This window comes from Pipistrellus kuhlii, unplaced genomic scaffold, assembly GCF_014108245.1.
Source record: "Pipistrellus kuhlii isolate mPipKuh1 unplaced genomic scaffold, mPipKuh1.p scaffold_m20_p_1, whole genome shotgun sequence".
Lineage (NCBI taxonomy): Eukaryota > Metazoa > Chordata > Mammalia > Chiroptera > Vespertilionidae > Pipistrellus > Pipistrellus kuhlii.
The window spans coordinates 131,967,913-131,994,728 of NW_023425404.1; the positions used below are offsets into that span (position 1 = coordinate 131,967,913).

Consider the following 26,816-nt stretch of genomic DNA (forward strand, 5'->3'; position numbering starts at 1 on the left):
TCCTGAATTGTATTTGGGAAATATCATAGTAGATATCTTACACAAGAGACACCTGGTGTTAAAAATAATCAACATACAAAAACTATTCTTCAGAGCTCAACTTAATCACTAGGGGCATAATATATTTGTATATTTATGATAGGAATGGATTTTAAATTTTATACTTTTCAGAACTTCCCACAAATTCATAAATGTTATATTATGCTGCTTTTTAAGTGCAGTTCAGCGTTTCTGTCTCAGAAACTCAAACATAATATTTTCTCTTTTAATTCACAGAGATTAAAAGATGTTGGTGGAGAAGCATTTTACCCACTACTTGAAGATGAGTGAGTATATATTTGTCTTCTTTTACACTTAATATTCTTCACTGTTTATGTTAGATTGGTAACAAACATATATGTTCAATGAAGAGCATTTCCTAAATAAAACACTTAATATGGAGTTTTGTTTGTTTTAAATTTTATACCTTTTGTTTCTCTTTTACAGCCAGTCTAATTTACCTCATTCCAATAGCAGCAATGAACTGTCTGCTGCTGCCACACTGCCTTTAATCATCCGGGAGAGGGACACCGAGTACCAGCTTAACAGGATCATTCTCTTCGACAGGCTGCTCAAGGTAGAGATTCTAATATGGAAAGTGTTCTAAGAGCCCATATACAATCCTTGTTTTTTATTTCATTTGTAATTATTAGAGAATCTTGATGTCATGAGAAAACTAATCTTTATAGCTCATCTTTTCTGATTAACATTTAATTACAAAGCCGAAACTGGTTTGGCTCAGTGGATAGAGCGTCGGTCTGCAGACTGAAGAGTCCCGGGTTCGATTCTAGTCAAGGGCATGTACCTTGGTTGCTGGCACATCCCCAGTGGGGGTGTGTGCAAGAGGTAGCTGATCGATGATTCTCTCTCATTGATGTTTCTAACTCTCTGTCCCTCTCTCTTCCTCTTTGTATAAAATCAATAAAATATATGTTTTTTAAAAACACATTTAATTACAAAAATGATGCATGTTCATAGTAAAACTTAAAAGTAAAAACAAATGTAAAAAAGTAAAAATGATGTAGGGTTATATGTAAAATCATATTAAATAATAGATTCATATCCATACTGTTTAAAGAACACTTAAAAATCTACAGGAAAAAGTACTAATATTGAAAGATAAAGAATATAATAGAAATACAGCTAGTCAGTAAATCTATTCAAAATATTTATCCTCACTAGGAATGGAAAAATGTTATATATTTTTTTATACCAAATTAGTAAAGTGAACAAAGCATATTGAGATTGGACCTCTTATTCCTTTGGAATAAGTGTCAATTGAAACAGTGCATAAGGCAATTTGAAAGTATATATGAAGAGCCTTAAAAATGTCCATACCCTTTATCCTAATAATTCTTTTCTAGAACTCTCTCCTAAAGTACAAATTTATAAAGGGACAAATTTATATGCAAGGTTATAGAAGTAGCCATAATAATAACACATTTATTGAATACTTTCTATATGACCTGATATTTTACAAATATGCATAAATAGTTTATATTTTATATATATATATGCATAAATTATTTAACCCATATGAAGCTGATAGTATTATTTACACATGACTCCTTGTTAATTTATATCACAAAATAGAAATAATTAAAAACAGTAGAATCAGCTCACCTCTTTGTTTGTATTATAGAAGATTTACAGAATATAGGGAACCATTCCACTGCCAACTTAATATCCTATATAATAAAAGCCTAATATTCTAAGTGTCCAGTCGTCCATACAACCAATCAAAGCGTAAAACGCTACTGATATGCTAAGGGTGCTCAACCGCTCCCTATGACGTGCACTGACCACAAGAGAGCAGACAGTCAACCAGTTGACCAATCGCTATCATGTGCACTGGTCACCAGGGGGCAGACACTTCGACTGGTAGGTTAGCTTGCTGCTGGGGTTCGGCCCATCAGGACTGAGCGAGATGGGCCAGACATGCCTGGAGTCCTCCCACGGTCCCTCCCTGGCTTGCCAACCTGTGTCCCTCCCCAGCCCTGATCATGCACTGATGGGGTCCCTTAGCCTGTCCCTCTCTCCATCTGGGCTGAGGGACATCCCCACCCTCCAAGTGCACAAATTTTGTACACCAGGCCACTTAGTGTATTAATAATACCAAAGTAATAACAACAGAGATACTTTGAAATTTATTTAAGATCTCTTTCAACGTTATCACTGACCTATATTCAGGACTTTCTAGACTAAAATATGCTATTTGATAATTTGAAACATTTTTCATATCTTTCTTTCATCTGTAGGCTTATCCATATAAAAAAAATCAAATCTGGAAAGAAGCAAGAGTTGACATTCCTCCACTGATGAGAGGTTTAACCTGGGCTGCTCTTCTGGGAGTTGAGGTAAGAAAGAAAAGAGAAAGTTAGAAGTTGGCTATAATAGTACTAAGGAAGAAGGAAGAAGTAGGAAAGTACTTTCCAAATACATATTTTTCAAATAGTTAGGAAGTTATGTAGTAAAATATAAGCATTAAGAATATTTGGAAATTTTGAGTGAAAGGACTAAAGAAAAAGAATAGATTAGCAACATTTAATTGAAGATTTGTTAGATTTATATTATTTAATATTTCATTTAATGGAGCTCATAAAAATTATCTTGATTATTAATTTTTAAATCAGATTATTTTAAGACTATATATACCAGTTATAAGCATATTATCCTGCCTATAAAGTATGTTTATTTAGGAATAGGCTTGCGTATTTATAAATGGCTCTAAGTTTGGAGAAATCCTCCATCAATTTGAACCTTATAAAAAGTCATTAACAGCCATAGGTGGTTTGGCTCAGTGTATAGAGCGTCAGCTTACAGACTGGAGGGTCCCTGATTTGATTCCAGTCAAAGGTAAATGCTTAGGTTGCAAGCTTGATCCCCAGTAGGGGATGTGCAAGAGGCAGCCAATCAATGATTCTCTCTCATCATTGATGTTTCTATCTCTATCTCCCTCTCCCTTCCTCTCTGAAATTAATAAAAATATATGTATTTTAAACATAATTTAGTACTTTTTTGGCACATCTATCCCACAAGAACTATGTTGCCAAGACAAACTACTTTGTCTTGTATAAAACCTAATCTGTTGGCAGTGAGGAAAGGAGAAGTGTGACAAAACTATTACAGTGACTTACAGTACTAACAGAGAACTCTGGTAACAGCAGTCATGATAAGGGGTCACATTCTCGCCCCATTTTTTGTTGTTGTTGTTGTGTGTTTTTTTCCAGACAATTTCTTTGTCATCCTGCCTTCAGATATTCTCTTATCAATCAATGTCTTATGAATAGCCAATCATGCATTTTTTCCTGAATTCCCTCAGCTATTTTTAATTCTTTTCAACTCCCTGTTAAAAGAACTTTATTTATTTATTCCTAATTCTTTTCATGAGATTCTACAAACATCTTTGAGTTTGAGTGGTTGCTTTACAAGAATGCCTATTGTTCCATATAATACATTAATAGGTAGAGTTGTAGAGCCACATAATGGTAAAGTTCAAGAGGACTTTTGAGGTCAGGTTATCCATCTGTCATTAAATAGGCATACCATAGTAGTTGATGTACCAGCAAGTAATGTCATAATTTTTGAACCCCAAATTAGAGGTTCTTTCTACACCATTACAGTAAACCTAAGTTTAAAAAATTGTTCAATTTTTGGTCCTATTGAACATGACTAAATTTGAAATGGTTTATTCAGTTATTTCTTCTATACCAGTATAACTAAAAAGTGTAAATGATCCATTTAATCCCTTAGTGATTCCATACCTATGTGATGTTCTACTCTTAAATTTATTTCAAACTTCTGCTTCCTGTGCTGAACTAGCATTCCTTTCAACAGGTCCATTTTATTTGCTTTTATTACCAACTTTAACAGGAAAATTTCTTGTGGGATGGCCTCCTGTGCTTCCTTCCCCCCCAAAATTGAGGATGTTTGAAGTAACAATGAGTAGAGAGTAACAAGGCTGTATTGTGCTGTGTAGGCTAGGGTGTGTGACTAAGTGTGTTCATTTGCTACTTGACTCATCCAACACTTTTGTCTTTTGGAACAAAATGGCAAGTTGTCCAGATTTTCATCACAGATTACCAAAACTGTAAAGAATTTTTCCAAGAGGTATACTTTGGTTTTTAATGTTCCCATCTATAATTGGGTGGTTTTCAAAGATAGATGTTTATAAAAAGTATATTTATATACATTAATAATTTATCGAGGATATGATAAATTAATATTATTCTCTTTTTATTTTTTTCAGGGGGCCATTCATGCCAAATATGATGCAATTGATAAAGATACTCCAATTCCTACAGATAGACAAGTATGATTTAGATTTTCTTAAACAATCTAAGATAATTTTGCCAAATCTTTAAATTATAGAAAGGCAAGAGGGAATTTTCTTTTCATTATGCTCAGCAGCCATCATATTCATATGCTGTTTGAGTAAGCATAATTTTTCTATCAGAAGTTAGAATTAGAACTATCCCTAAAAGGACTATAGGCCAAGTGATTTTTCTTAGTAATTGCACTCTTTTATCTGTAGAATTTACCCTTTATTTAGACAAGGTTGTAAAGGAAGATTTTTTTGGATACGTACTTTTTCAAAAGAAATGGTCTGTTTTTCTTAAGTGCACAACCTTTATATCGTTTCCAGAGTGTTAACATAAAATTCAAATACTTTAGATACCAGGATTATGCAATTGATCTATTATGAAATTTATAATAAAAAAATTTTCTTTACCTTGGGGTTTATTGGAAATCACAGTCTCATCTTACTGTTTTGCTATTTTACAGATTGAAGTGGATATTCCTCGTTGTCATCAGTATGATGAACTGTTATCATCACCAGAAGGTCATGCAAAATTTAGGCGTGTGTTAAAAGCCTGGGTAGTATCCCATCCTGATCTTGTATATTGGCAAGGTAACTTTTTCCCCCAATTATTAAGACTCTTTTTGAAGTATAGGGAGCATATTGCATGACTGACAGTTTTAAAAATTAAAATAATCAAAACATCCTTGGCTTTGAGAAAAATCAATACTAAAGCTATGATCCATTTATTGAAAGGTTTATGTGAGAACTTTTTAAAAAAACGTTGCCTAAATGCCAAGTAGAGATCATTTAAAGGCCTGATATTTAGTGAGACAGTTTACTATCATGTTAATTAGGAAAGTAGAAAGAATATTTTGTGTGATTGTAATCTTTGTGGATACATTGTCTCAGTGTATATGAAAATAAATAATTTTATAGCATGAATAGTTTGGGGCTAGTTGATATTTTACCATTTATTCACTTACAATTTATGCTTAACCTATTTATTGGAAATTAGGAAATAGGATACCAAATAAACTATTTTGTTATCTCTTTAAAAAAACATCTTTAATGTTCAATATCCTTGATTCTTACCATTCTCATTATTTTTTATGGTCATTGATAAATTCATGCATGAGAAATCTGTTTTACCCAGTCTTATATTTGAATTTATTGTAATGGACAGTGTTGTTATTTTATTTAACATTTAAATTCTCTATTTCTAGCCGAACTTAAAATTAAGATATTATTTTTCTATGCTCTGTCCATTTTAGAGGAGTTCTGTGTCTTCTGAACAATTATAGATAGATTTATATAGTCTGTCAGTGTGACAGTATATGAACAGCATTAGTATCAATAAAAGGAATATGTCACATATTTGTATTTCACTGCACAATTTTTAAAGGGTCTTTTTTCATGATACCAGAGAAACATATAAGACAAATCTCCTCTAAGATGAGGAAATATGCCTGGAGATGTTAAGTCATTGCCAAGAACACACAGGGTCAGAAATGGGACTATTTACCAAGCCTTCTATCATCTTTATATTTTGCTATTAATATATTTCTTTCTTAAATTCATAATAATATTGATAATAATAAAATCTGATTTTTATTGGGCACATACTATGTGCTAGTCATTATCGGTTACTCCCCACAGTAACCCATAGATAATATATTTCTTGATGAATAGTACTTATAATGTTTAATCTATAAAGAGGTAATGCAGAGAACTGAATAAGGAATATATCTACAGTTCTACTTAATTGTGTTTATTTGAATTCTTTTCTTCAACCCCTCCCCATCAGGTCTTGACTCACTTTGTGCTCCATTCCTATATTTAAATTTCAATAATGAAGGTAAGCTTATTTATCAAATAAATAATTGTGGTGCATATTATTCTAAAATACTTTTTTCAAACAATGAAAGGTTTTTCTTTTTATTGTAAGGATCTTGTTTGCTTTCTAGGAGATAGTATAAATATCTGTGAGATAATCCGTTGTATAATTTTAGAGGATGTGAAGAATTTATTATTGGAGAGTTTCTGTTGTGACCGGGCAGTGACTAGAGATTTAGAAAGACTCTGACTAATTATTCTTAAAAAATTAATCTACTTTCGCAACCATTTTTATAAACATAAGAGAAAATTTTGACTTCTTTAGAGATTAGGTTTAGCCTATATATATTTCCTAAACAGTTTATAAAGGAATTCATATTAATCTTATATCTCCAAAGCCTATTATTTCAACCACTACCTTCTTACTGAAAACTTTTCTCATTCTCCCTCTTAAACCCAGCACTTTGTATTTCAGGAAAGTATTTGTGTATGTTTTGTGTTATAGTTACTTACTACTATTATAGTAATCCTTTTTTTTGGTTAGCAGCTTTTGAAAAAAAAATTATTAGTGATTGATTTTAGAGGGTCAGACAGACATCAATTTCTTGTTCCACTTATTTATGCATTTACTGATTACTTCCTGTATGTTCCCAGACTGGGGACGGAACCCACAACCTTGGCATATGGGATGACACTGCAACTAACTGAGCTGCCCAACCAGGGCAGCAGCACCTTTGTTTAATGATTGAATTTTTTTTTTCTGTTTTTTTATTCCCCAGTTATAATGCCTTTATTATAGTAGATTTTTCAGTAAATATTTGTTATACTTAATGGACTCAAATCTGTAATGATATCACATATTGAACGTATTTACCACATATATTATGTAACCCTCTAGAAGCCTCATTCTCGAAATCTTTGTTTTTTCAAATTCTATTTCATATCAAATTTTGCATAGGTTACTGGAAATAAGTAGAAATAGCATAATCCAAGAGAACTAAAATTTTGTAATTTTAATTGGTTTAAAAATGCACTATTCTGTGACATTTCTCATTATCTAGACTACAAGTTTGTTATGTTTAGTTAGGCATAGGCCATTATTACACATATTGCTCTAAGAATAATAAGCAATCTGTGTTTGAAAAAATAATTTATGACTAGGATTCCTAAATCCAAATTCTGAGGCTTTTTTTATTTGCGTCAACAAAAAATAAGGATCTTTGGATTTGTATAGCTCATTAATAATGGCCATGATTAGATATTTTTAAAATTTGTAATGTTCTGATAATAAAGGTTTTTATTATTGTGGGATAACAATTTCTATAGTAGTTTGAAATTGAAAAGTTACTAGGTGGTTATCTTTTGTTGTCCAAATTATTTTCTGTTTTAAAGAGCAAATGTTTTTTTTTTTTTCCCCTTTAAATTTGTGTTTCCATTAATTATTAGCATAAACTTATTTAATAGTAGTTAAATAATTTGTTGTATGCATTTGCCTTATTCTTTCTTAGCCTTGGCATATGCGTGTATGTCTGCTTTTATTCCCAAATACCTGTATAACTTCTTCTTGAAAGACAACTCACATGTAATACAAGGTAAGCATTAAATGTCTTTTCTTCTTTTTAAGGGAATATACTATGTCCTGTAACTAATACTCTGTTAAATGTATGATTTTGACACAATAAAATTTGTTGATAATGCCCACTAAAAGCAGTGAAGAGATCTTAAGTTTAGTCTTTATTCCAAGCTCAATTAGGGTTGTTGTTTTTTCCCAATGACTGTTCAATATCTGATCTCAGTTCAGTTCAAATTTAGGCATGCTAGTTAAAGAAAATAAAAGTCTTGCTATTTCTCTCTCTTACAATTAAAATTCCCCATAAAAATTTTCACCATGGACCAAGCTTATTATGAATTAGTAAAAAGTTAAAACAGTATTTAATTATGTAAATAAAGAGAATATTAAAAACACTTCTCATTCATCTCATTCCCCATGCTCGCAGGTCCAAAATATGCTTCTCCTGTCTTCTACTTTCTTAAAATACACACCTTTCTTCAGAGTTCAAGTCACAGCGTAGCCCACTGTGCATTCTTACTTGACTATGCTCGCTAGCCACAGTCAAACTTTTAATATAATTCTTTGAACTCCTTTTTGGTACAATGTAACCAAAGTTAATAATAAACGCTTTTGAATCAGGCAACTTTGTTTCAGATGTAAATTGGGTTAATTATTTTGTAATCTTGGACAAATAACGTATGTTTGCTATGTATAATTTTCCTAATATCTAAAATAAAGGTTCTTGTAAAGGTAAAACATAAAACATGTCAATGCATGGTACATAGAAACTTTCGATAACACTAATGACTTTTATTTTGTTTTTACTATTGTTACTATTATTTTACTGCTATTGTTATTAAAATTATTTTGCTAATATTATTATCATGATAATAATATTAGCAAAATAAGAATCTTATCTTTAAATAAGAATCTAAATGTTTTAAGGGCAGAAAATTTTCGTATACTTTTGTATTTCCTTTGGGACTGACTACAAAACTGGTCACATAGTTTTCCCATTTACTAATTGTATGCTACTTTTCAGATACTGCCGTCATTTAAACTTTTTATTTATAATGTATGTCATCAATTCAACTATATTTCAACATTTGAAACTGTTGCTTTGTTTTATTTATATTTATATAATTATGGTTTGATATAATTCACTTAGTTTGAATGTATGAAGCAGCAAATACAGGCTATGTGTGCAATTCAACATTCTCAATAAGTGGAATCTCAGAAATATTTTCACTTATTTAGCATGAGTATAAAGTTAGAGTATCAGAAATAAATACAATGAGAAAATAACTAGGAAGGTAGTAAAAATGGAAATGTAAATTAAATAGATCAAGAGGCTAAAAATAGAAGGAAGAAAAGAATATGGATAAATAGTGCAGCACATAAAAACATTTTCTAGCATCATTTACCTTGAGTATAGAGAAAAATAATTTAACATTTTTTTATTTTTATATTTTATTGATTTTTCTTACAGAGAGGAAGGGAGAGAGAGAGAGAACTAGAAAGGTCGATGAGAGAGAAACATCGACCAGCTGCCTCTTGCACATCCCCTACCGGGGATGTGCTCACAACCAATGTACATGCCCTTGACCGGAATCGAACCTGGGACCTTTCAGTCCGCAGACCGAGCTCTACCCCTGAACCAAACCGGTTTCGGCAATAAATTAAATTTTTATAAAATATTGTTTGGGTTTATAAGCACACCAAGTCATGTTCAGTGTTCTGTATCTACAATGTAGTTAGTTACTAGAAATTGGTATAATGACCCAGCGTCTCTCTGTTAATTTTGAAATGCAAATTCTATTGATTTATATTTGTATTTAGAAATGTTTTGAAATGGATATGCCTAATACCCTGCATGTTCCTAGAATGTGGACTTGTATAAAGTTGGGATTAATTTAAGGATATTTTCTAGAGAGCAACAAGATTTTGCTTTGATTTTTTTTATAATTAAAGATAATGTATATTTCGGGGGGAGGAAGTTGTTTTTTTCTTGTAGGTTAGTTCAGGAGTCATGCAGTGTTATCTTCTAAGAATTTATGAAGTGATGTACTTTAAGAGCATGGCTTATATCTTACTAATAGGTATGCATTCCACATTTATTCATACTTGCCTTATTATGCTTATCAGTGATATTTATTTTGCAATGGACGATGTACTCTGAAAGATTCCAGCCATTCCTGTCTAAAGAAGATTCAGTGAAGGCCCAAGTTCTTGTAGGGTTTCTCTTGTAGACTGGGGACCTCATGATCAATTGGTATCACCACAAGCCTGACAGCTAGAGATCTTATCAAATCCCCATAAGACTATGAGTGAGGAAGCACAAAGGAGCACCAGAAACCTGGGGTGCACTGGCCAAATGAGAACTGAGGGTTCATGGCCTCGTTCAGTTCCTTCCTGCCCAAGGTAGCATAGTTGGTTATAATTGGACACCAGTAGGCTATTGCATGAAGTCTACCCTGCAGCACTCTGTGTTCACATGATACGCTTTTATTGTATTCCCTACCTCCTGCTTCTGCCATCCCAGAATACTCTTGAGTGAAATGTGAGGGTAGCTATTGTACAATATTAGAGATTTTGCAATAAATTATATTATGCTGGTAGAAAAAAAAAAAGAGTAGATTTAAAGCATCTTGGATGATACCAGAGGCAATATACAATGTAAATAATTTGTCAAATAGTGACTGAAGACAAACTGAAAGCACTAAAGGTAAAAGTAATCACATTAGTAGTTGTGCAACAAAAAAGGTGATTCTTTAATCATCAGTTAAATGTAAGTCAGCAATAGAATGCTGTTATTTTTAAAGTTAATGTGAACTTGTAATATTAGCTGAACTTTCTCATATAAAAGCCTGGAAATAATATTTTTTTCAAATTTGTCAGGCCCCTATTAAAGCATAGTGTCTAGCTAGATTTCTATACTTTAAGAGAGATGTAGCCATTTGGAGAACCTTCAAAAACCAATTAAAACAGAACTAATAAAATGAATTATTTATAGTATTTATTAGATGGCTGATAATATCTGGATGACCAGTTTTCAAGGGTCATATGAAATAGTTTCCATTACAGTAATTATTATTTTGGCTCTGTATAGATACCTATTTTAAAATACAGAAATTGCCTTAGCCAGTTTGGCTCAGTGGCTAGAGTGTTGGCCTGTAGACTGAAGGGCCCCAAGTTGGATTCTGGTCAAGGACACATGTCCTGTTGCTGGCTCAATCCCCAGTAGGAGGCGTGCAGGAGGCAGCTTATTAATGATTCTTTCTTATCACTGATGTTTCTATCTTCGCTCTCCCTTCCTCTCTAAAATCAATAAAAAATATCTTAAAAAATAAATAAATAATAAAATACAGAAATTATTTACCTTTGAAAGGTTTAATTTTTCCTGTAATTGTTTCACATTGCAGATCAATGTGTTTATTATCTAATTATAATGAATTTTCAACACAAAAAAAGTTTTCACACTTTTTTAACTACAGATTTTGTTAGTACAAGATCTTATTTAATATATGAAATGCAAGAGACACCATATTGTACACCATATGAATTTGGAGAGACTGATCAGAAAGGCCAAAAAAAACTTTTTTAAATTTGATTCATTAATCAGTGATGTACTTTAAAAGTTCAATATTATGATAAAAGACCTCTTTATAATTATTAAGTATTAATACTTTTATCAGTTATAATTTGTATAAATTTGTGTTAAAATCTTGAATTGGTAGTTAATTTTGAAACTTTTTACAGCCACAATAAATGTTCTCTAACATTATGAAAAATTTAGCATGTATATTTTCCCAAAAAATAATAGACATAGTATTTTAAATCATTTGTTCAGTTTTTTATATTGACTCTGTATGTTGACTCTGTCTCTCTCTGTGTGTGTATATATACAGATATATATATAATATTACATAAGAAAAAGCATAGTTTCAGTGACTTTATTTATTTATTTATTATTATTTTTTTTTTAATTTCCAAAATTGTTGTATTTTGTTTATTCCCCTGGGGAACAAGATCCACCCCTTTCCATCAGAATGCCAAAGAAATTAGTGATCCCACAGAGTTAAATACTTCCTCTTCCACCTTAATAAATCTCCTGGGTTATCCTTAATGAAGCTTCCTCTTCCTACTCCCCAGAGCTGGACAGACTTGTCAAGCATAGTCCATATTTCATACTTCCCTTTGCCCATCTTACTTTTTTTTTTTTTTTTTATCAATCTTTATTGTTCATATTGTTACAAAGGTTCCTCATTTCTTCCCCCCTCCACCAGGTTCCCATCCCACCCTCCGCCCCCTCCCCATCCCCCATTGTCCTCATCCATAGGTGCAGTTTATGTTCAGTCTCTTCCTCCCTCCCTTTCCCCGATAGTAAATCCCTTTTCAGATAGTAAATCAGTTACTTAGCATTTTCTCATATCAATAATACCTCCACATGCCCAATGATACACTTCACACAAAAGACATTTCCAAATAGGTCAACCAGCCTCATTCAGGCCCCACCCAAGGCACTCACAGATCCACACCCCAGTCCTATACTAACTCAACACATCCAGATCTAAGCCTTCATCGTTTGATTCAGCAGACCCTCAAGTTCCCACAAAAGTTTCCAGCCATGTCTGAGAGGCAGCTGTGGGGCAGGGGCAGGCGAGGAGCGAGCTGTTCCGGGCCTGGTTGCTCCGGGCTTGGCCTCTGTGGCTCTGGTTCATTCCACAACCAGCTGCTCCAGGTCTGGTCACCGCTGCTCCCGACCTAGTTGCTCTGGACCTGGCCGCTGCTGCTACGGGCCTGGCCGCACCCGACCCGGCTGCTCTGGGCCCGGCTGCTCCGGGCCCGGCTGCTCCCAGCCTGGCAGCTGCTGCTTCGGGCCTGGCCGCACCAGACCCAGCTGTTCCGGGCCTGGCCGCTCCCAGCCTGGCAGCCGCTGCTCCGGGGCAGCCGCTGCTCCGGGCCTGGCCGCACCAGACCCGGCTGCTCTGGGCCCAGCTGCCCCGGGCCCGGCTGCTCCGAGTCTGTCCGCTCCCAGCATGGATGCTCCGGGCTTGGCTACTGCTGTTCTGGGCCTGGCTGCTCCCAACCCAGCTGCTCTGGGCCCGGCTTCTCCGGGCCCGGCCACTCCAGGTCTGGGTGTTCCTGGACTGGCCACCCTGGGCTTGGCTGCCTCCGCCTCAGGCCTGGCTGCCACTGCCCCAGGTCTGGCTGCTCCAGTGCTGGCTGTTGTTGCTCTGGTTCTATCTGCTGCTGCTCTGGGGCCTGGCCGTTGCTGCTCCGGGCCCGGTTGCCACTGCTTTGTGCCTGGGCACTCTAGGCCTGGCCGCTGCTGTTCCAACATTCTGTCCTTCTTTTTTTTTTTTTTTTTTTTTTTTTTAAACGCATTTATGGCCAGAACCGGTTTGGCTTAGTGGATAGAGCGTTGGCCTGCAGACTGGAAGGTCCCGGGTTTGATTCCGGTCAAGGGCATGTACCTTATGTACCTTCGTTGCGGGCACATCCCCGGTGGGGGCTGTGCAGGAGGCAGCTGGTCGATATTTCTCTCTCATCGATGTTTCCGGCTCTCTGTCCCTCTCCCTTCCTCTCTGTAAAATATCAATAAAATATATTTAAAAAATAAATAAATAAAAAAATAAAAACGCATTTATGTTGCAATGTTGGCTGGTGAGTTGAGTTCTGACTTAGTCTTTGATTTTTCATGATCTTCTTTGTATTCTTTCTTAAGTAATTTTACTATCTTTTGCTCTCACTTGATTTCTTCACATTGAGAACTTTGGTTTCTTCCTCCTCCTCCTGGGAGCTCAGCAGGTTGGCCTGTGGCACCCCTTTGTTCTCCGCGGGCTCCTGCGCTGCTTCAGCCTGTTGCCGGGGTCGGCGCTGCCCAGGAAGCAGCCCCCGGCCTTGGCTCCGTTGCCCGCGCTCAGAGGTCGAAGGCTCAAGGGCACACCCCCCGGCCCCCCCCTCCCCCTCCCCCCGCCTGGGGGCCCAGTGGCCCGGGCTTGTGTCCGGCAGGGGCTCCTGCTCCCTGTCGCATTCCTCCAGTCTGGAGCTTTTTTATTTTTTCTCCTTCCCGCTAGGGGAGTCTAGGATCAGAGTCAACAGACTGTCCTCTGCGCGCAGTGCGTGCGACTCTGGGGGCTCCGCTTTTCGCCGATCCCCTGGGATTCCGCCTCACAGCCCCGTCTCCCCCTGCCCGAGCCTGGGTCCCCAGGGTCTGGTCCAGGACTGGGGTTCAGAGCAGTCCGGACTGAGGCTCAGCGCCGCCGGAGGCTTTGTTTCTTCCCGCTAGGGTAATCCAGCATCAGAGTCAACATTCAGTCCTCTGCACACAGTGTGCACGCGACTCCGGGGGCCCTGCTTTTCGCTGCTCGCTTGAGATTCCGCCTCACAGCCCTGTCTCCCCCACCGGAGCCTGGGTCCCCAGGGTCTGGCTCATATCTGGGGCTCAGCGCTGCCGGTTCCGGGGTTCAGCCCAGGCTGGGGGTTTTATTTCCTTCCTGCTAGGGAACACCAGGCAGCACCCAGCCCTCTCCTCCTCTCCGGCTGCGACCTCTCCGTACGCGTGCGTGCGAGCGCGCAGCATGTCTCTGTACCTTAGGCTTTTATTTTTCAGCTCCTCTGATTTTCCTTCTGGTTTTCTCTTTCCTTCTTGCTGTAGAATTTTCAGTCAGTCAACTACCTGTAGCTCTGGGCGATGTCCACTCTACATTTTAGTTGTATTCCATTGAATTTGTTGTGTGCTGCTGTGGTTAGATGTCTACCCGAGCAGCCATCTTGGATCCTCTCCTAGTTTCAGTGACTTTAATCTTTTAATAAATAATTGCCCTGTACTAACTCTGTGCCAGGCACTGCTTAAGGAATTGAGGTTCTTAAGATAAATAATATTTAATCCTTTCTCAAAAGATTTCATAGCACAATATGGGAAATAAATGTGAAAATAATTAATTTTAAGTAATGAGATAAGTTGACATATTATTGTATTAAAACAGAGGAAGAGGAGATGTTATTTGTTTTTTTTTACCTTTTTTTTTTTTTTTGGTCCCAAAGACTGGAAAGTTTTATGAATTTGAAATTTGAGTAGGAATTTGGTGAAAAGGGAGAAGGACATTCTTTATAAAAAGAACAAGTAAGAACATTGCAATAAAAACATGAAAATGAGCCAATAGTCAAATCTGATACATGGAGTTGGAAAGAGAGCAATGGAGAGCAAAAGAAGGAGCTGAAACCGTACACTGATTATTGGTTTCTAAAGTTTATGGAAGAATAGTGGTTTATTTTCCTACAAAGTGTCTATTTTAGGCTCGAGGTTAGAAATATTTGAATCTCATTTTATTGGTTTCCCTCTTTGTCCTTCCCCACCATTTTGTTTTATGGTGTTTTAAGGTTTAAACTTTAAAGTAGCATTGACTTTGTTTGACATAAATATTACATGTACCCTTTTCTTCCACAACTTTTGGAAAGTTTGCATGTCATATGAAACTGATTAATGGCTGATTGTAGAATTACATATTTATTTAGGCATCTCTACAGAAATCAAAAGTTTCTGTATTCAGTAACAACTTTAAATATTTTATTTAAAGTTTTTCATATAATATATACAATTTGCATATTTATAGGACCATAGAATGCTTTGCATCTTTTGATGAGAGAAAATTTATTTATTCAAGATATCCCGGGTTTTCTATTGTTGTTGTTAACCATAGTGTTATTTACTGTTTACCTGCAGACATTTTTAAGAAGATAATAAATTTAGTTACTTCTAGCCTAAATTAATATTCATCATTCTAAGCACTATCAAGTTTTCCCCTGCATGTTGCTTTCGAATTGATGAAATATCAACACACAGTACTTTAAAATTTAATGTACTAATTTAACAACTCAGAGTTTTGGCCTCTGTTACCTAACATTACTAAAATTATTCTAAGTTATAAAGCCTTAGAGTGGATGTAAAAGATGGTACTTGAAAGAGATATATTGAATGTAGTTTTAGAGATATTGAAAAATAGGCTTATAACTTGCAGGACACACGTACTTTCTGCCATTGAAGAAAGAAATATCAGCTTTAGGCAAGTGAATAAAGAGGCAGACATTTAGCTATTAGTATTATTGGGAATAAATCCTTTGTGGAAAACCCAACTATACTTTAATGTCATTTTGCACTTAAGAAAGGAGCAACCTAGAAAACTATTCTATAAAACTTTTACGCTGTTCTTTGAAGTCATTATACTAGGTTTTGTTCCCAAAAACAATAATAGGGATTTTGGCACAACATTAAACATGTTCTTGTACTGTTTATAAAACCAAGGCATACTCACATTTGGAGCATGGTAAGATGTGGTGGCTATAAGTCAGAAAAGAAAAGATGGAGGGAGATACTATATAAAGTCAGGACAGAAAAGATGGAGGGGGATACCATATAAACCTGGGAAAGAAAATTGGGTGAATATTTCTCTAATCTTTTGTTTCCCTGCATGTCTTTTTAAATCCTTTGAAGGCAAGGGCAGTATCTTTTTCTTTGTGATATTCCATTAGTCCCACCCAAAGCTGGGATGACTATAAACCTAAACTGTTACATTTTTTAGAGTTAAAAGGGGCACTGAGTATGCTAGTCTATGCGTGGCAATTGAGACTTTCCCAGGTAAACGAGGATGTACGGTCACACTACATTCAGCAAGTCTATGAGGAAAAGGAGGAAAGAGGACAGATGTCAAAGTCCAAAGTCTAGTGGTCAAATGTGAAATTAAAACTTCTTTCTCATCAAACAATAACAAAGAGGGGAAATATGCAACTTTATTATAAAGGTTATGTATTTGGAAAAGCAGTGAAGTATATATTTTTAATGTTTAATGCACATCTTTGTCATGAATGACTTAATGATCTGATATTGGGGATATTAGGAAATAGTAGTGAATACATTGAGTGTTCAGCCTTGACATTTTCAAGAATGTCTTGCATCATGTGTCTTATCACCTCTTTGAAGCAAGACATTTTTCTGAATATAACAAGCCATGCTATAAATGATCTAAAGCCTGCCCCAAGCAACCAAAATTTATAACTGACGTTTACATGCAACTTATTTTTATATATTAAATAATATATTACATATAATAATATAAAATAAATATATACATGTACTTGTTTGTATATATTATTTATATCACAAGTATATTATAGACACATATATAAATGCAACCATCAACGTTTGGCAGAACATAAGTACAATGTTTTCATGGTAAATTAGGTTTCTTCATTAAATCTTCAATTAGCCATGTAATGCCACATAGTACTTACCTTTATCAAGCTCAAAAAAGAATGGTATTTAGTAAATTAGATTAGTTATGGAAAATTGCCTCATCTGTGCTTTTTAAAAGATTACTAATTATATGGTTTCATCAACATGCAGTTGAGTTCTTATGATTGTTGATGTTGCATATCTCTGGGTTTTGTATAAATTAAGACTAAAAATATACCATCACTAATTTGAAGGAGAAAAAAAGTAGTTAAAGAACATTTAAATCCCAAAGTTTCCTGGGACCTTGGTAGCTGTCCTGGGTCTTTAGTCTGGAACTCTTGAGCCTGATTCAATTGTACTATTTTTTTCTCCTAAAGGAAAAGATGAGACAATGGATAGAGAAAAGAATTTTGTTGCAGTAAAATAAACATTCAATCATGAAAAAGTATTAATCCAAAGTATTAACTCATTTTTTATTTAGTACCCATGGGTAAAACTTCACATTAGATATAGAATTTAGCTTTATTGTGGTGTTGAATACAGTACTTACTCATCTTTTCTCTTTGGTTTTGGAGCTTCTCTTTGTAAAACATGTGACAGTGCTTGTCTATCTGTCTACATATATCTATATCTATATATCTATATCTATATATGGATATATAAAAAGAGATAATATGCAAATTATCCAGGATGCTGTAATAGTCGCGACTGGCTCAGGAGGAGGCCTCTCATGCAGATGGGTGGGAGGGGACTGCATGCAGCCCTCACAGAGCAGAGACACAACACAGGGGGAGCCCACCCCCGCTGGGAGACAGCACACCAGCAGTCCTGCCTCTGCACTTGAGTTGCAAAGGAAACACCTTTTTTTACTGCTCATTGGCTAAGCTCCTTATATGCCATTGGCAGTGTTCTTAGAAACTTGGGTAATAAGAATCCAAGAAGGTAATCTAGCATTTTTCTACATCACTTCTGGAGGAAAAAACAAAGGTCCACTGCTGGAGAGGCTAAGAAATGCCATTTCCTGCCCTAGTTGGTTTGGCTCAGTGGATAGAACCTAGGCCTGCGGACCACAGGGTTCGGGTTCAGTTCTGATCAAGGGCATGTGCCTGGGTTGCAGGCTCCTCCCTGGCCGGGGCTCAGGTCAGGGATCATGCAGGAGGCAACCAATCAAAGTATCCCTCTCACATTGATGTTTCTCTCTGTCTTCCCCTCTCTCTTCCACGCTCTCTAAAAATCAATGTAAAAATAGCCTCAGGTGAGGATAAAAAAAAAGAAAGAAATGTCATATCCTATGAAAGAGACATCTTGAAAATGCCTAAAGAAAGTTGTCATTTTTTTCGTGGTGAAGGGACTGGAATCTGTGTTGATGAAAACACCTTGGCAGCTGCAGTGGCTGGCAGTGGCAGCAGCAGAAGGGTGATGGGGGTGGCATCTTCTCCTGATCAGCTGGTCGCTTCCCGCAGAGGGAGGCCAGACTGCAGCTTAGGCCATCAGTAGGACATCCCCCTCAGGACTCCCGGACTGTGAGAGAGGGCAGGCTGGGCTAAGGGGACCCCCTCCCCCAGCAGGTTGGGCTGAGGAACCCCGCCCCCCTCCCCCCAGTGCATGAATTTTGTGCCCCAGGCCTCTAGTAAGAAAATAATCCTACATAATAAAGAGCTAATATGCAAATGGTTATCACTCCATCACACCTTAGCATCTTAGACATTCAATACTGGGTAAAGAGGAATAGGGACCAGCTAGATACAAATGAGCTCGCAAGAGAGGAGTGGAGACCAGCTAGGCTGTGGCTCTGGAGAGAGACAAGCTGCCCACCCCACAGTCCTGGGCACCAGCGGCTGGGGCTGCGGCCCGGGAGAGAGACAAGCCACACACTTCGTGGTCCCTGTAGTCCCGGGCGACAACAGCTGCACCTGCAACTGTGGCCCAGAAGAGGGACAAGCTGCCCAGGTCCTGGGCACCAGCGCCTGCGACTGTGGCCTGGAGAAGCTGCCCGCCTACAGTCCCCTGTGTTTGCAGCTGGCCCAGGTGAAGCCGACCTGGGTCCTGGGTTCCTGCAGCTGGCCAGAGGGAAGGAAGCCCGGGTCCCAGGTGCCTGCAATGGTTGAAGGCGGGAATTCTGAGTCCCAGGTGTGGGGCAAGACAGAGGCAGTTAGGGGTGATCAGGCCATCAGTGGAGTAGTTAGGGGTGATCATGTAGGAAGAGGTAGTTAGGGACCATCAGGCAGGTAGGCAGGTGAGCAGTTAGGAGCCAGTGGTCCTAAATTGCGAGAGGCAGTCAGATATCCCCAGAGGGGTCCCAGATTGGAGAGGGTGCAGACCTGGCTGAGTGACTCCCCTTCCCATGCACGAATTTCATACACCAAGCCTCTAGTTATAAAAATAATTAGAAGCAAAATTTTAATTGTGGAAATAGAGGAAGGCTACTTGTACTAACAGATTGTCAACAATTTACACTAGTTCTTGAAACTTAAAAGTAAAGAACTTTAAAAACTAAAAGAGAATAGTAGATATTATATTAAGAGGTTATTTTCACCAAATAATTGGTTTGAAAACAGATTTATAACTTTATTGAAAGAAGGAGTTGAGGTTATTAATTAAGAAGAATCTTTCATTGGATTACTGTCATTTTTGAAATACATTTTACTTCTGTTTTGTTTTTAATATGTACAAAATGATTCTTACTTCCCCTTGAGTAGATTGTTACAAGTATATTGTTTAGATTAGTACATAGTGAGTAAATTGGAATGATAGTAAATTGTTGAAAAAATGTAAAAAAGTAAGAAAATATTGCTTACAGTGTAACTGAACCCTATGACTTAGTATAGGATTAGAATTAACACTTGTCTACTGTATTCCTATTTTCTTATTAACATGATGTTAATTCTTATTTCTAAATATGCCAAATGTAGAATCTCAGGTGGACATAAATTAGAACTGGAACAAATGCCTATATCTGAATATATAAGCAATTTTGAGGCATAATTATTCTATTTGGGACTGCTTATTTTTCTGTTACACTTTCCAAACATAAAAGAAATTCAATTTAACATTACTAAGTTAAATGTATTTGTAGATATTAATAGGAAGACATCATTCATCAAGTGAATAATTTGTGATCTCTGCAGGTGAGCTATATCATAGTTTGTTGATACATTTGTTTGGTGATTAGCAGTAACTGATTAAAGTGGTAACAAAACAAAATTATCTATTAAAGTATGTTTTATTCATGGAGAAATTTATGTTCGTTCAAAATATAAATAAACTGTAATGTATATAAATTTGATGCTTTATTTGAGGTACTGGGTGAAAATGACGATTGCCTTAAATATGATTGTCATTTCAGAGTATTTGACGGTGTTCTCTCAGATGATTGCATTCCATGATCCAGAGCTGAGTAATCATCTCAATGAGATTGGATTTATTCCAGATGTAAGTACCTGGTGCATTATTAACATCAAGTCAAGATAAAGCAGAAATCGGAAGCATGAAAGAGTAATTGGCAGCATGAAAGAGTGCTGTTTTTAAAGTTTTTGTTGTCATTAGAAGTCCAATCTGAACAAGTTCCTGCTACTAATTACAGTCTTTTGTTATAAAGTCTGTGTGGTTACCTTCCAGGAACTTGAGATCTCTATCTCAAAAGGAATTTTTGAGGTTTTCAAAAACCTATGATACTGTAGTCTAACTTCCACTTAAAAGAGGCTTGACTCCCTGTCACATACTACATGTGAGTAATGGCTAAGCCATACCATTGCTACCCTTTGCAAGTCAACTCTGACTTTCAGCTTAATATGAACTATAGAGAAGTTAATGAACTAAGCCAAAATCTGGCAAAGCTCCCAAGGTAACATATCAAGCAAAACACAGAAGCTACTTAAGAATCCACTAAGTTCAGATTTCCTACTTCTACAAAACTGGGCCCAAGTCTCATAAAATCCAAGAGAAAACCCTTCAAAGCACAGTTTAACATAACACTAATACGTTTTTCAAACTATTTGATTTTATCCTATTTAAAAGCTAATAAATGAGCCTGTTACTGTTTAATGGAGGTTGGTGACAAACACAAGACTTCTGTGTCAGAGACAAAGGATTTGCACTGACAGCAGAGCAAGTGGCCTGAACATTCACATATTTCTGTTGGTTCCTCGACCAGCAGTCGGCAAACTGTGACTCTGTTGACTAATAAGTTTGCCGACCATTGCCCTAGCCCACAAATCCCATTGAGACAAAGTAAAGGGTCTAGGTCAGTGGTCAGCAAACTCATTAATCAACAGAGCCAAATATCAACAGTACAATGATTGAAATTTCTTTTGAGAGCCAAATTTTTTAAACTTAAACTTCTTCTAACGCTACTTCTTCAAAATAGACTTGCCGTGGTATTTTGTGGAAGAGCCACACTGAAGGGCCAAAGAGCCACATGTAGCTTGTGAGCTGCAGTTTGCCGACCACGGGTCTAGGTGATACTTGCATATGCAGTGAATTACATTATAGGAGAGAAACTCTGAGTTTAGGGAATTTGAAATCTTAAAATGCCTTTTCTTTCCTCTGGAGAGAGAAAAACACTTTCTTTTTCTTCCAAGGGTATAAGCAAACTTGTCTTTTGCCGCAAAGGGAGATTCTGTTTCAGTTTTCCCAGGCTGTTCTTGTGTACTCATATTTAAAAAGATAATCAAGAATAAAGGACAGTCAGGGTCTCTGTTCACAAGGAATGCAGAAGTACAAGAATGCATATTAAAATGTTAATTGTATTCACTAGAAGAATAGAAAGAGAAGGTATAACATTTTTTATTGTTGATGCTATTACAGATGTCCCCCATTTCCCCTGCCTTGGCTTCCTTCATGGAGTGACCCCTCCTCCTTCCTCCCCCCCTCCCCCACCTACTGGCAGCCTGTTGTCTGTGTCCATGGCCTATGTATATATGTTCTGTGGCTAATCTTTTCCATTCCTCCCACCTTTTGCCCCTCTGAAAGCACATAACTTTTAAACCACTCGAAGGGGTATGAAACAAAGAAAAGTGAACCAATCCTATAAAAAACTGAAAAAATATAGAAAGTATGTAAGGAATATTAGACTGCCTAATAAAAGACATTTTCAGATAGTTTATAAATCCATATACTAGATGTATCAGTTAATAATGCGGATTTTTTTCAATAGATGAGGTTACACATATGTTGATATATATGCAATTTTATATATATGCTATTTTATTATATTGACAGCAGGCTTCAAAACATCATATGTCAAATTTGCTAAAGGTATTAACATCATAGATATTTTTAAGCTTAAAAATGTCTAATTTTGTGTAAAAAAAGAGCATTTGCGAGAAGTTTTATTTCATTACTTTGAAGAAAAAGTTATACATTTCAGGAAGCTTATAGTGAACATGTTCCATCTTAAGATACTTGTGAACGCTGGTTTAAATGCTTTAAAAGTGATGATTTTGATGTGAAAGACAAAGAATGTCCAGGTCAACCAAAAACAGTTTGAAGACCAACAATTACAAGCATTTTTGGATGAAGATGTGTGTCAAACTCAAAAACAACTTGCAGAAAGATTGAACATTGTTCAGCAAACAATTTTCGGTTGTTTACATGCAATGGGAAAGATTTTAAAAGAAGGAAAATGGATGCCACATCAACTGCACGAAAGACAAATGGAAAACCGAAAAGTCATCAGTAAAATATTGCTTCAATGGCATGAAAGAAAGTCTTTTTTGCATTAAATTGAGACGGGCAATGAAAAGTGGATTTAGCCGGGACCGGTTTGGCTCAATGGATAGAGCATCGGCTTGGGGACTGAAGGTACCCGGGTTCGATTCTGGTCTAGGGCATGTACCTTGGTTGCGGGCATATCCCCAGTAGGGGGTGTGCAAGAGGCAGCTGATCGATGACTCTCTCTCATTGATGTTTCTAACTCTCTATCTCTTTCTCTTCCTCTCTGTACAAAATCAATAAAATATATTAAAAAAAAAAAAGAAAAAGAAAAGAAAAGTGGATTTATTTTGAGAATCCCAAACTCATAAAATCATGGGTTGATCCAGGTCAACCATCAACATCAACTGAAAGGCCAAATCGCTTTGGAAAAAATACAGTGCTCTGCATTTGGCGAGATCAGGAAGGTGTGATGTATTATGCGCTTTTAAAACCAAATGAAACCATTCATACTAATTGCTACCGACAACAAATAATCAATTTGAACCACTCTTTGATGGTTAAATGACCAGAATGTGCCAGAAGACATGGCAAAGTAATTTTTCTTCATGATGACGCACCATCACCACTTCAAAACCAGTTAAAGACACATTAAAAGATCTTGCCTGGGAAGTATAATATTAACCCGCCCACTATATTCACCAGACGTTGCTCCTTCAGATTACCGCTGATGGATGGGACACACACTTTCTGAGCAGCACTTCAAAACGTCTGAAGAAGTGGAAAATTGGGTCTGTGAATAGTTTGCCTCAAAATAAGAAAAGTTCTATTGGGACGGTATCCACAAATTACTTGAAAGATGGGGGAAATGTGTAGCTAGCAATGGACATTATTTTGAATAAAGCACCTTTGATATTTCTTTTGAAATTATTGCGTTTTCTTTTATTACAAAATCCACATTATTAACCGATACATTCGTATGTGCTATTCATAAAAGATAAAAACAAAGACATTGGCCAAAAAGATAAGGAAAATATCAGGCAAATGGTAACCAAAAAGAAAATAAATACTATGATATTAATATAAACCAGTAAAACAGAAAAGAAAACACAAATAGACCCCCTAATATATAAAATTTTGTATGTGACAGAAAGGGATCTATTAATCAATTAGAAAAGAAAGGACTATTGAGTAAATAGCCCTGATAAAATTAGGTAGCTATTTGGAGAGGAAATGGGAATCAAAGCTCAACCCCACATCATATATAATAAATTCTAGATTGACTGAAATACATGAATGTGGAATGCCATTTTTATAGTTTCCATCTAGGAAGGAATTCTTGCAGAATTCGTACGAAGTACAACACATTTTGAAAAGAGAGAATTTCAATAGAAGAGTGGTACAAAGAAGCCTTCCATTCTATTGATAATATATTACTTGATTTAAAATTTTTTTGAAGCTGTTATGGCAAAACATTGTTAAATCTGGATAGCTGAGTACAGTGAAGTTTGTTAGATGTGCATGCAGGGTGAGTTAATCATCTAATAATTTTGATAGAATATCATCATTCTTTTCATGCTTCCCTCTCTGCTTTACATATTTGCATAACTTCTTATAAAAATGCTTTAATACCAGCATTATTATGAAAATAATATTGATTTTAATATATAGTATGATTAATCTTATGAGACATTACTAAGTCATGTGGGACAGGAGAACGTGGCAAATGCTGTGCTTTCCTTGGCCCCAGCCACTGATTGTCTATAGCACTCCCCTAACCATGTAACAATGAAATGCTTACACCTATTTCTGAAAAATGACTCTGCATGTATTTCCAAACACCCTGTAGGGAATGGTTCTGTCTCACTATTGAGAATTCTAGAATAAACAAAGAGAAACGAAGGGACAGAGTGTATATCTTAAGTTGGAGAAAATTCTCTCCTCTGTAACTATTCTCTTGTCAGAGAGAATGGCAAATGAATGGTAGTTAAAAATGAACATTAAATTGTAATAGGAAGACTGTTTTTGAAATCTTTCATCCTGATTTTTGTTTGTTTTATTGAGTTTTATTGTCCTGTTTCTTATCAGTAGATAATTTGAAAATATTAAAACAATTTTTAAATTGAATTTTGAAAACAGACTTGATGTTAATTTTTGGAGGGGTTTGATATTTTAAATATAAGAAACTGTTGACAGTTAATAGTGTAAGGGGTGTGATGAAATGGTGAACTTTTCTAACAAGGTTCTTATTCTTGTAATCACTTATTTTTAGTTGCATTTTATTAATTTATATGTGCTATGTTTCCTTTTTCCCCCCCTGGAATTATTGACTTCATTGTTTTACATTTAAAATAATTGTTTAGGGGACTTTTCTCTACTTCTAACAATACAAATGATTCATTAAGGGAAGAGGTAATATGATCCCAAACTGAGTTTCCTGCTCAATAACTAATCCTCTCAAAGTAAGCCTTCATTAGTCTTCCGTCATTGAAATGCAGGCTCCCATGCAGGAAAGATGGTAATTTCTGGCTTCTTTCCATTTCACAGAGCTCTGAGTGCTGAGCACTGCTGAAGCCTGAATAGTTAGGGATATTGTGCACTGATGTGATGCTTAGATTTTATATGTCATGGTAGTTATGTGATTTACATATAAATAGGGTGAATAATCTATATTTGGCAAGGTTGAGGCCAGGGTGATTTTTATCATTTTTGTCTTGGTATATGATTCTGCCTCTGGAAATATACCAGGCCTTTGAGATGAGAACAGGAAAGTATGCTTCTTCATTTTCAAAGATACTGTTTTCATGAAATCTATGAATAGCATTTAACTTGTAAATTTTGATAAGTTGTCAGGTGGCCCTTAAGAGAAATGATAAGGGCTATTTCTCAGTATTCTCTGTACTTTCGAACCGATTATTATTCGTAAAGATAAAGCAAATAAATTCAGTAATTAACAAATAGGCTGGCATAATCATTTTTACTTAATTGCAATCTTTTTTTAATATATATTTTTATTGATTTCAGAGAGGAAGGAAGAGGGAGAGAGAGATAAAAACATCAATGATGAGAGAGAATCATTGACAGGCTGCCTCCTGCACGCCTCATAATGGGGATTGAGCCTGCAACCCAGGCATATGCCCTTGACCAGAATGGAACCTGGGACCCTTCAGTCCATAGGCCGACACTCTATCCACTGAGTCAAACCAGTTAGGGCTTAATGGGTGTCTATTCTACTACTGATTTTCTCCTTCCTTAAAAGCCGACCATTGTCATTTTCAAAATTATATTCAGCTGAATCTGTGCTAATAGACAATGTTAAAGGAGTGCTTAGAAATATTTATGTACTTAGTGTTTGCTTTGTTTACTCATTTGTTCATTTATTCCTGACCTTCATGTTATTGTTGCATAAAGAAATTTTACATTTTAAACTATTGACAATGAGCATTTTAGATGTGGTTACAGAATAAATTAAGAAAGTGCACCTTATTTAGAATCTTTCAAAACAAGAGTCCCTAATAATCTGTCCTACCTCATCTGAAGAGTGCCAGGATGTGTCCTTTTGTCTGGCCGCTGCTAGAGGGACCATCACAGTAGTCTTAACCCCATTCTACTAACCTTATTAGGGGTGTCGAACTCAATCAGAGAAGGGGCCAAAATCTAAAATCCAGCCTAAATCGCGGGCCGAATGGTTTACTGAACAGTCATAAACTGTCATTGTGATGGAAACGCAGCGGAGTGCAGTGATGACAGCGCGGTGCGGGCCACATTGCAAGGCCTGGCTGGACGGATTTGGCCCGCGGGCCTTGTGTTTGACACATGTGCCTTAGATACTTCAAGGCCCTTGAATACGTATGGCTTGTTGAGCTCTCTTTCTTACAATAAATCTTTTAATTATGAACATATCCTATATAATAAAGGCCTAATATGCAAACTGATCATTATTCCAACACCCAGATGGCTGCCCCATGTGGACACAAGATGGCCAGCAGGGGAGGGCAGTAGGGAGGGACAAGGCCTGCAAGGGAGGGCAGTTAGGGGTGACTGGGCTAGCAGAGGAGGGCAGTTGGGGGGGACCAGACCTGGAGGAGAGGGCAATTAGGGGTGACCAGGCCTGCAGGGAGGATAGTTGGGGGTTACCATGCCTGCAAGGGAGGGCAGTTTGGAGGAACCAGGCCTGCAGGGAAGGGCAGTTTGGGGGTAAC

General features: G+C 36.6%; 1 protein-coding gene across 3 annotated transcripts in view; it reads left to right on the forward strand.

Moving 5' to 3' along the window:
• Positions 1-26,816, forward strand: part of TBCK (TBC1 domain containing kinase) — a 162,494-nt gene that overhangs the window by 65,132 nt on the left and 70,546 nt on the right. For all 3 annotated transcript variants that reach the window (XM_045589220.1, XM_045589218.1, XM_045589221.1), the window contains 8 exons: positions 277-326; positions 487-616; positions 2,298-2,396; positions 4,289-4,351; positions 4,825-4,951; positions 6,147-6,197; positions 7,684-7,767; positions 20,309-20,394. In XM_045589220.1, the coding sequence (XP_045445176.1) occupies positions 277-326; positions 487-616; positions 2,298-2,396; positions 4,289-4,351; positions 4,825-4,951; positions 6,147-6,197; positions 7,684-7,767; positions 20,309-20,394 (690 nt within the window). The remainder of the gene's footprint in view (positions 1-276; positions 327-486; positions 617-2,297; positions 2,397-4,288; positions 4,352-4,824; positions 4,952-6,146; positions 6,198-7,683; positions 7,768-20,308; positions 20,395-26,816) is intronic.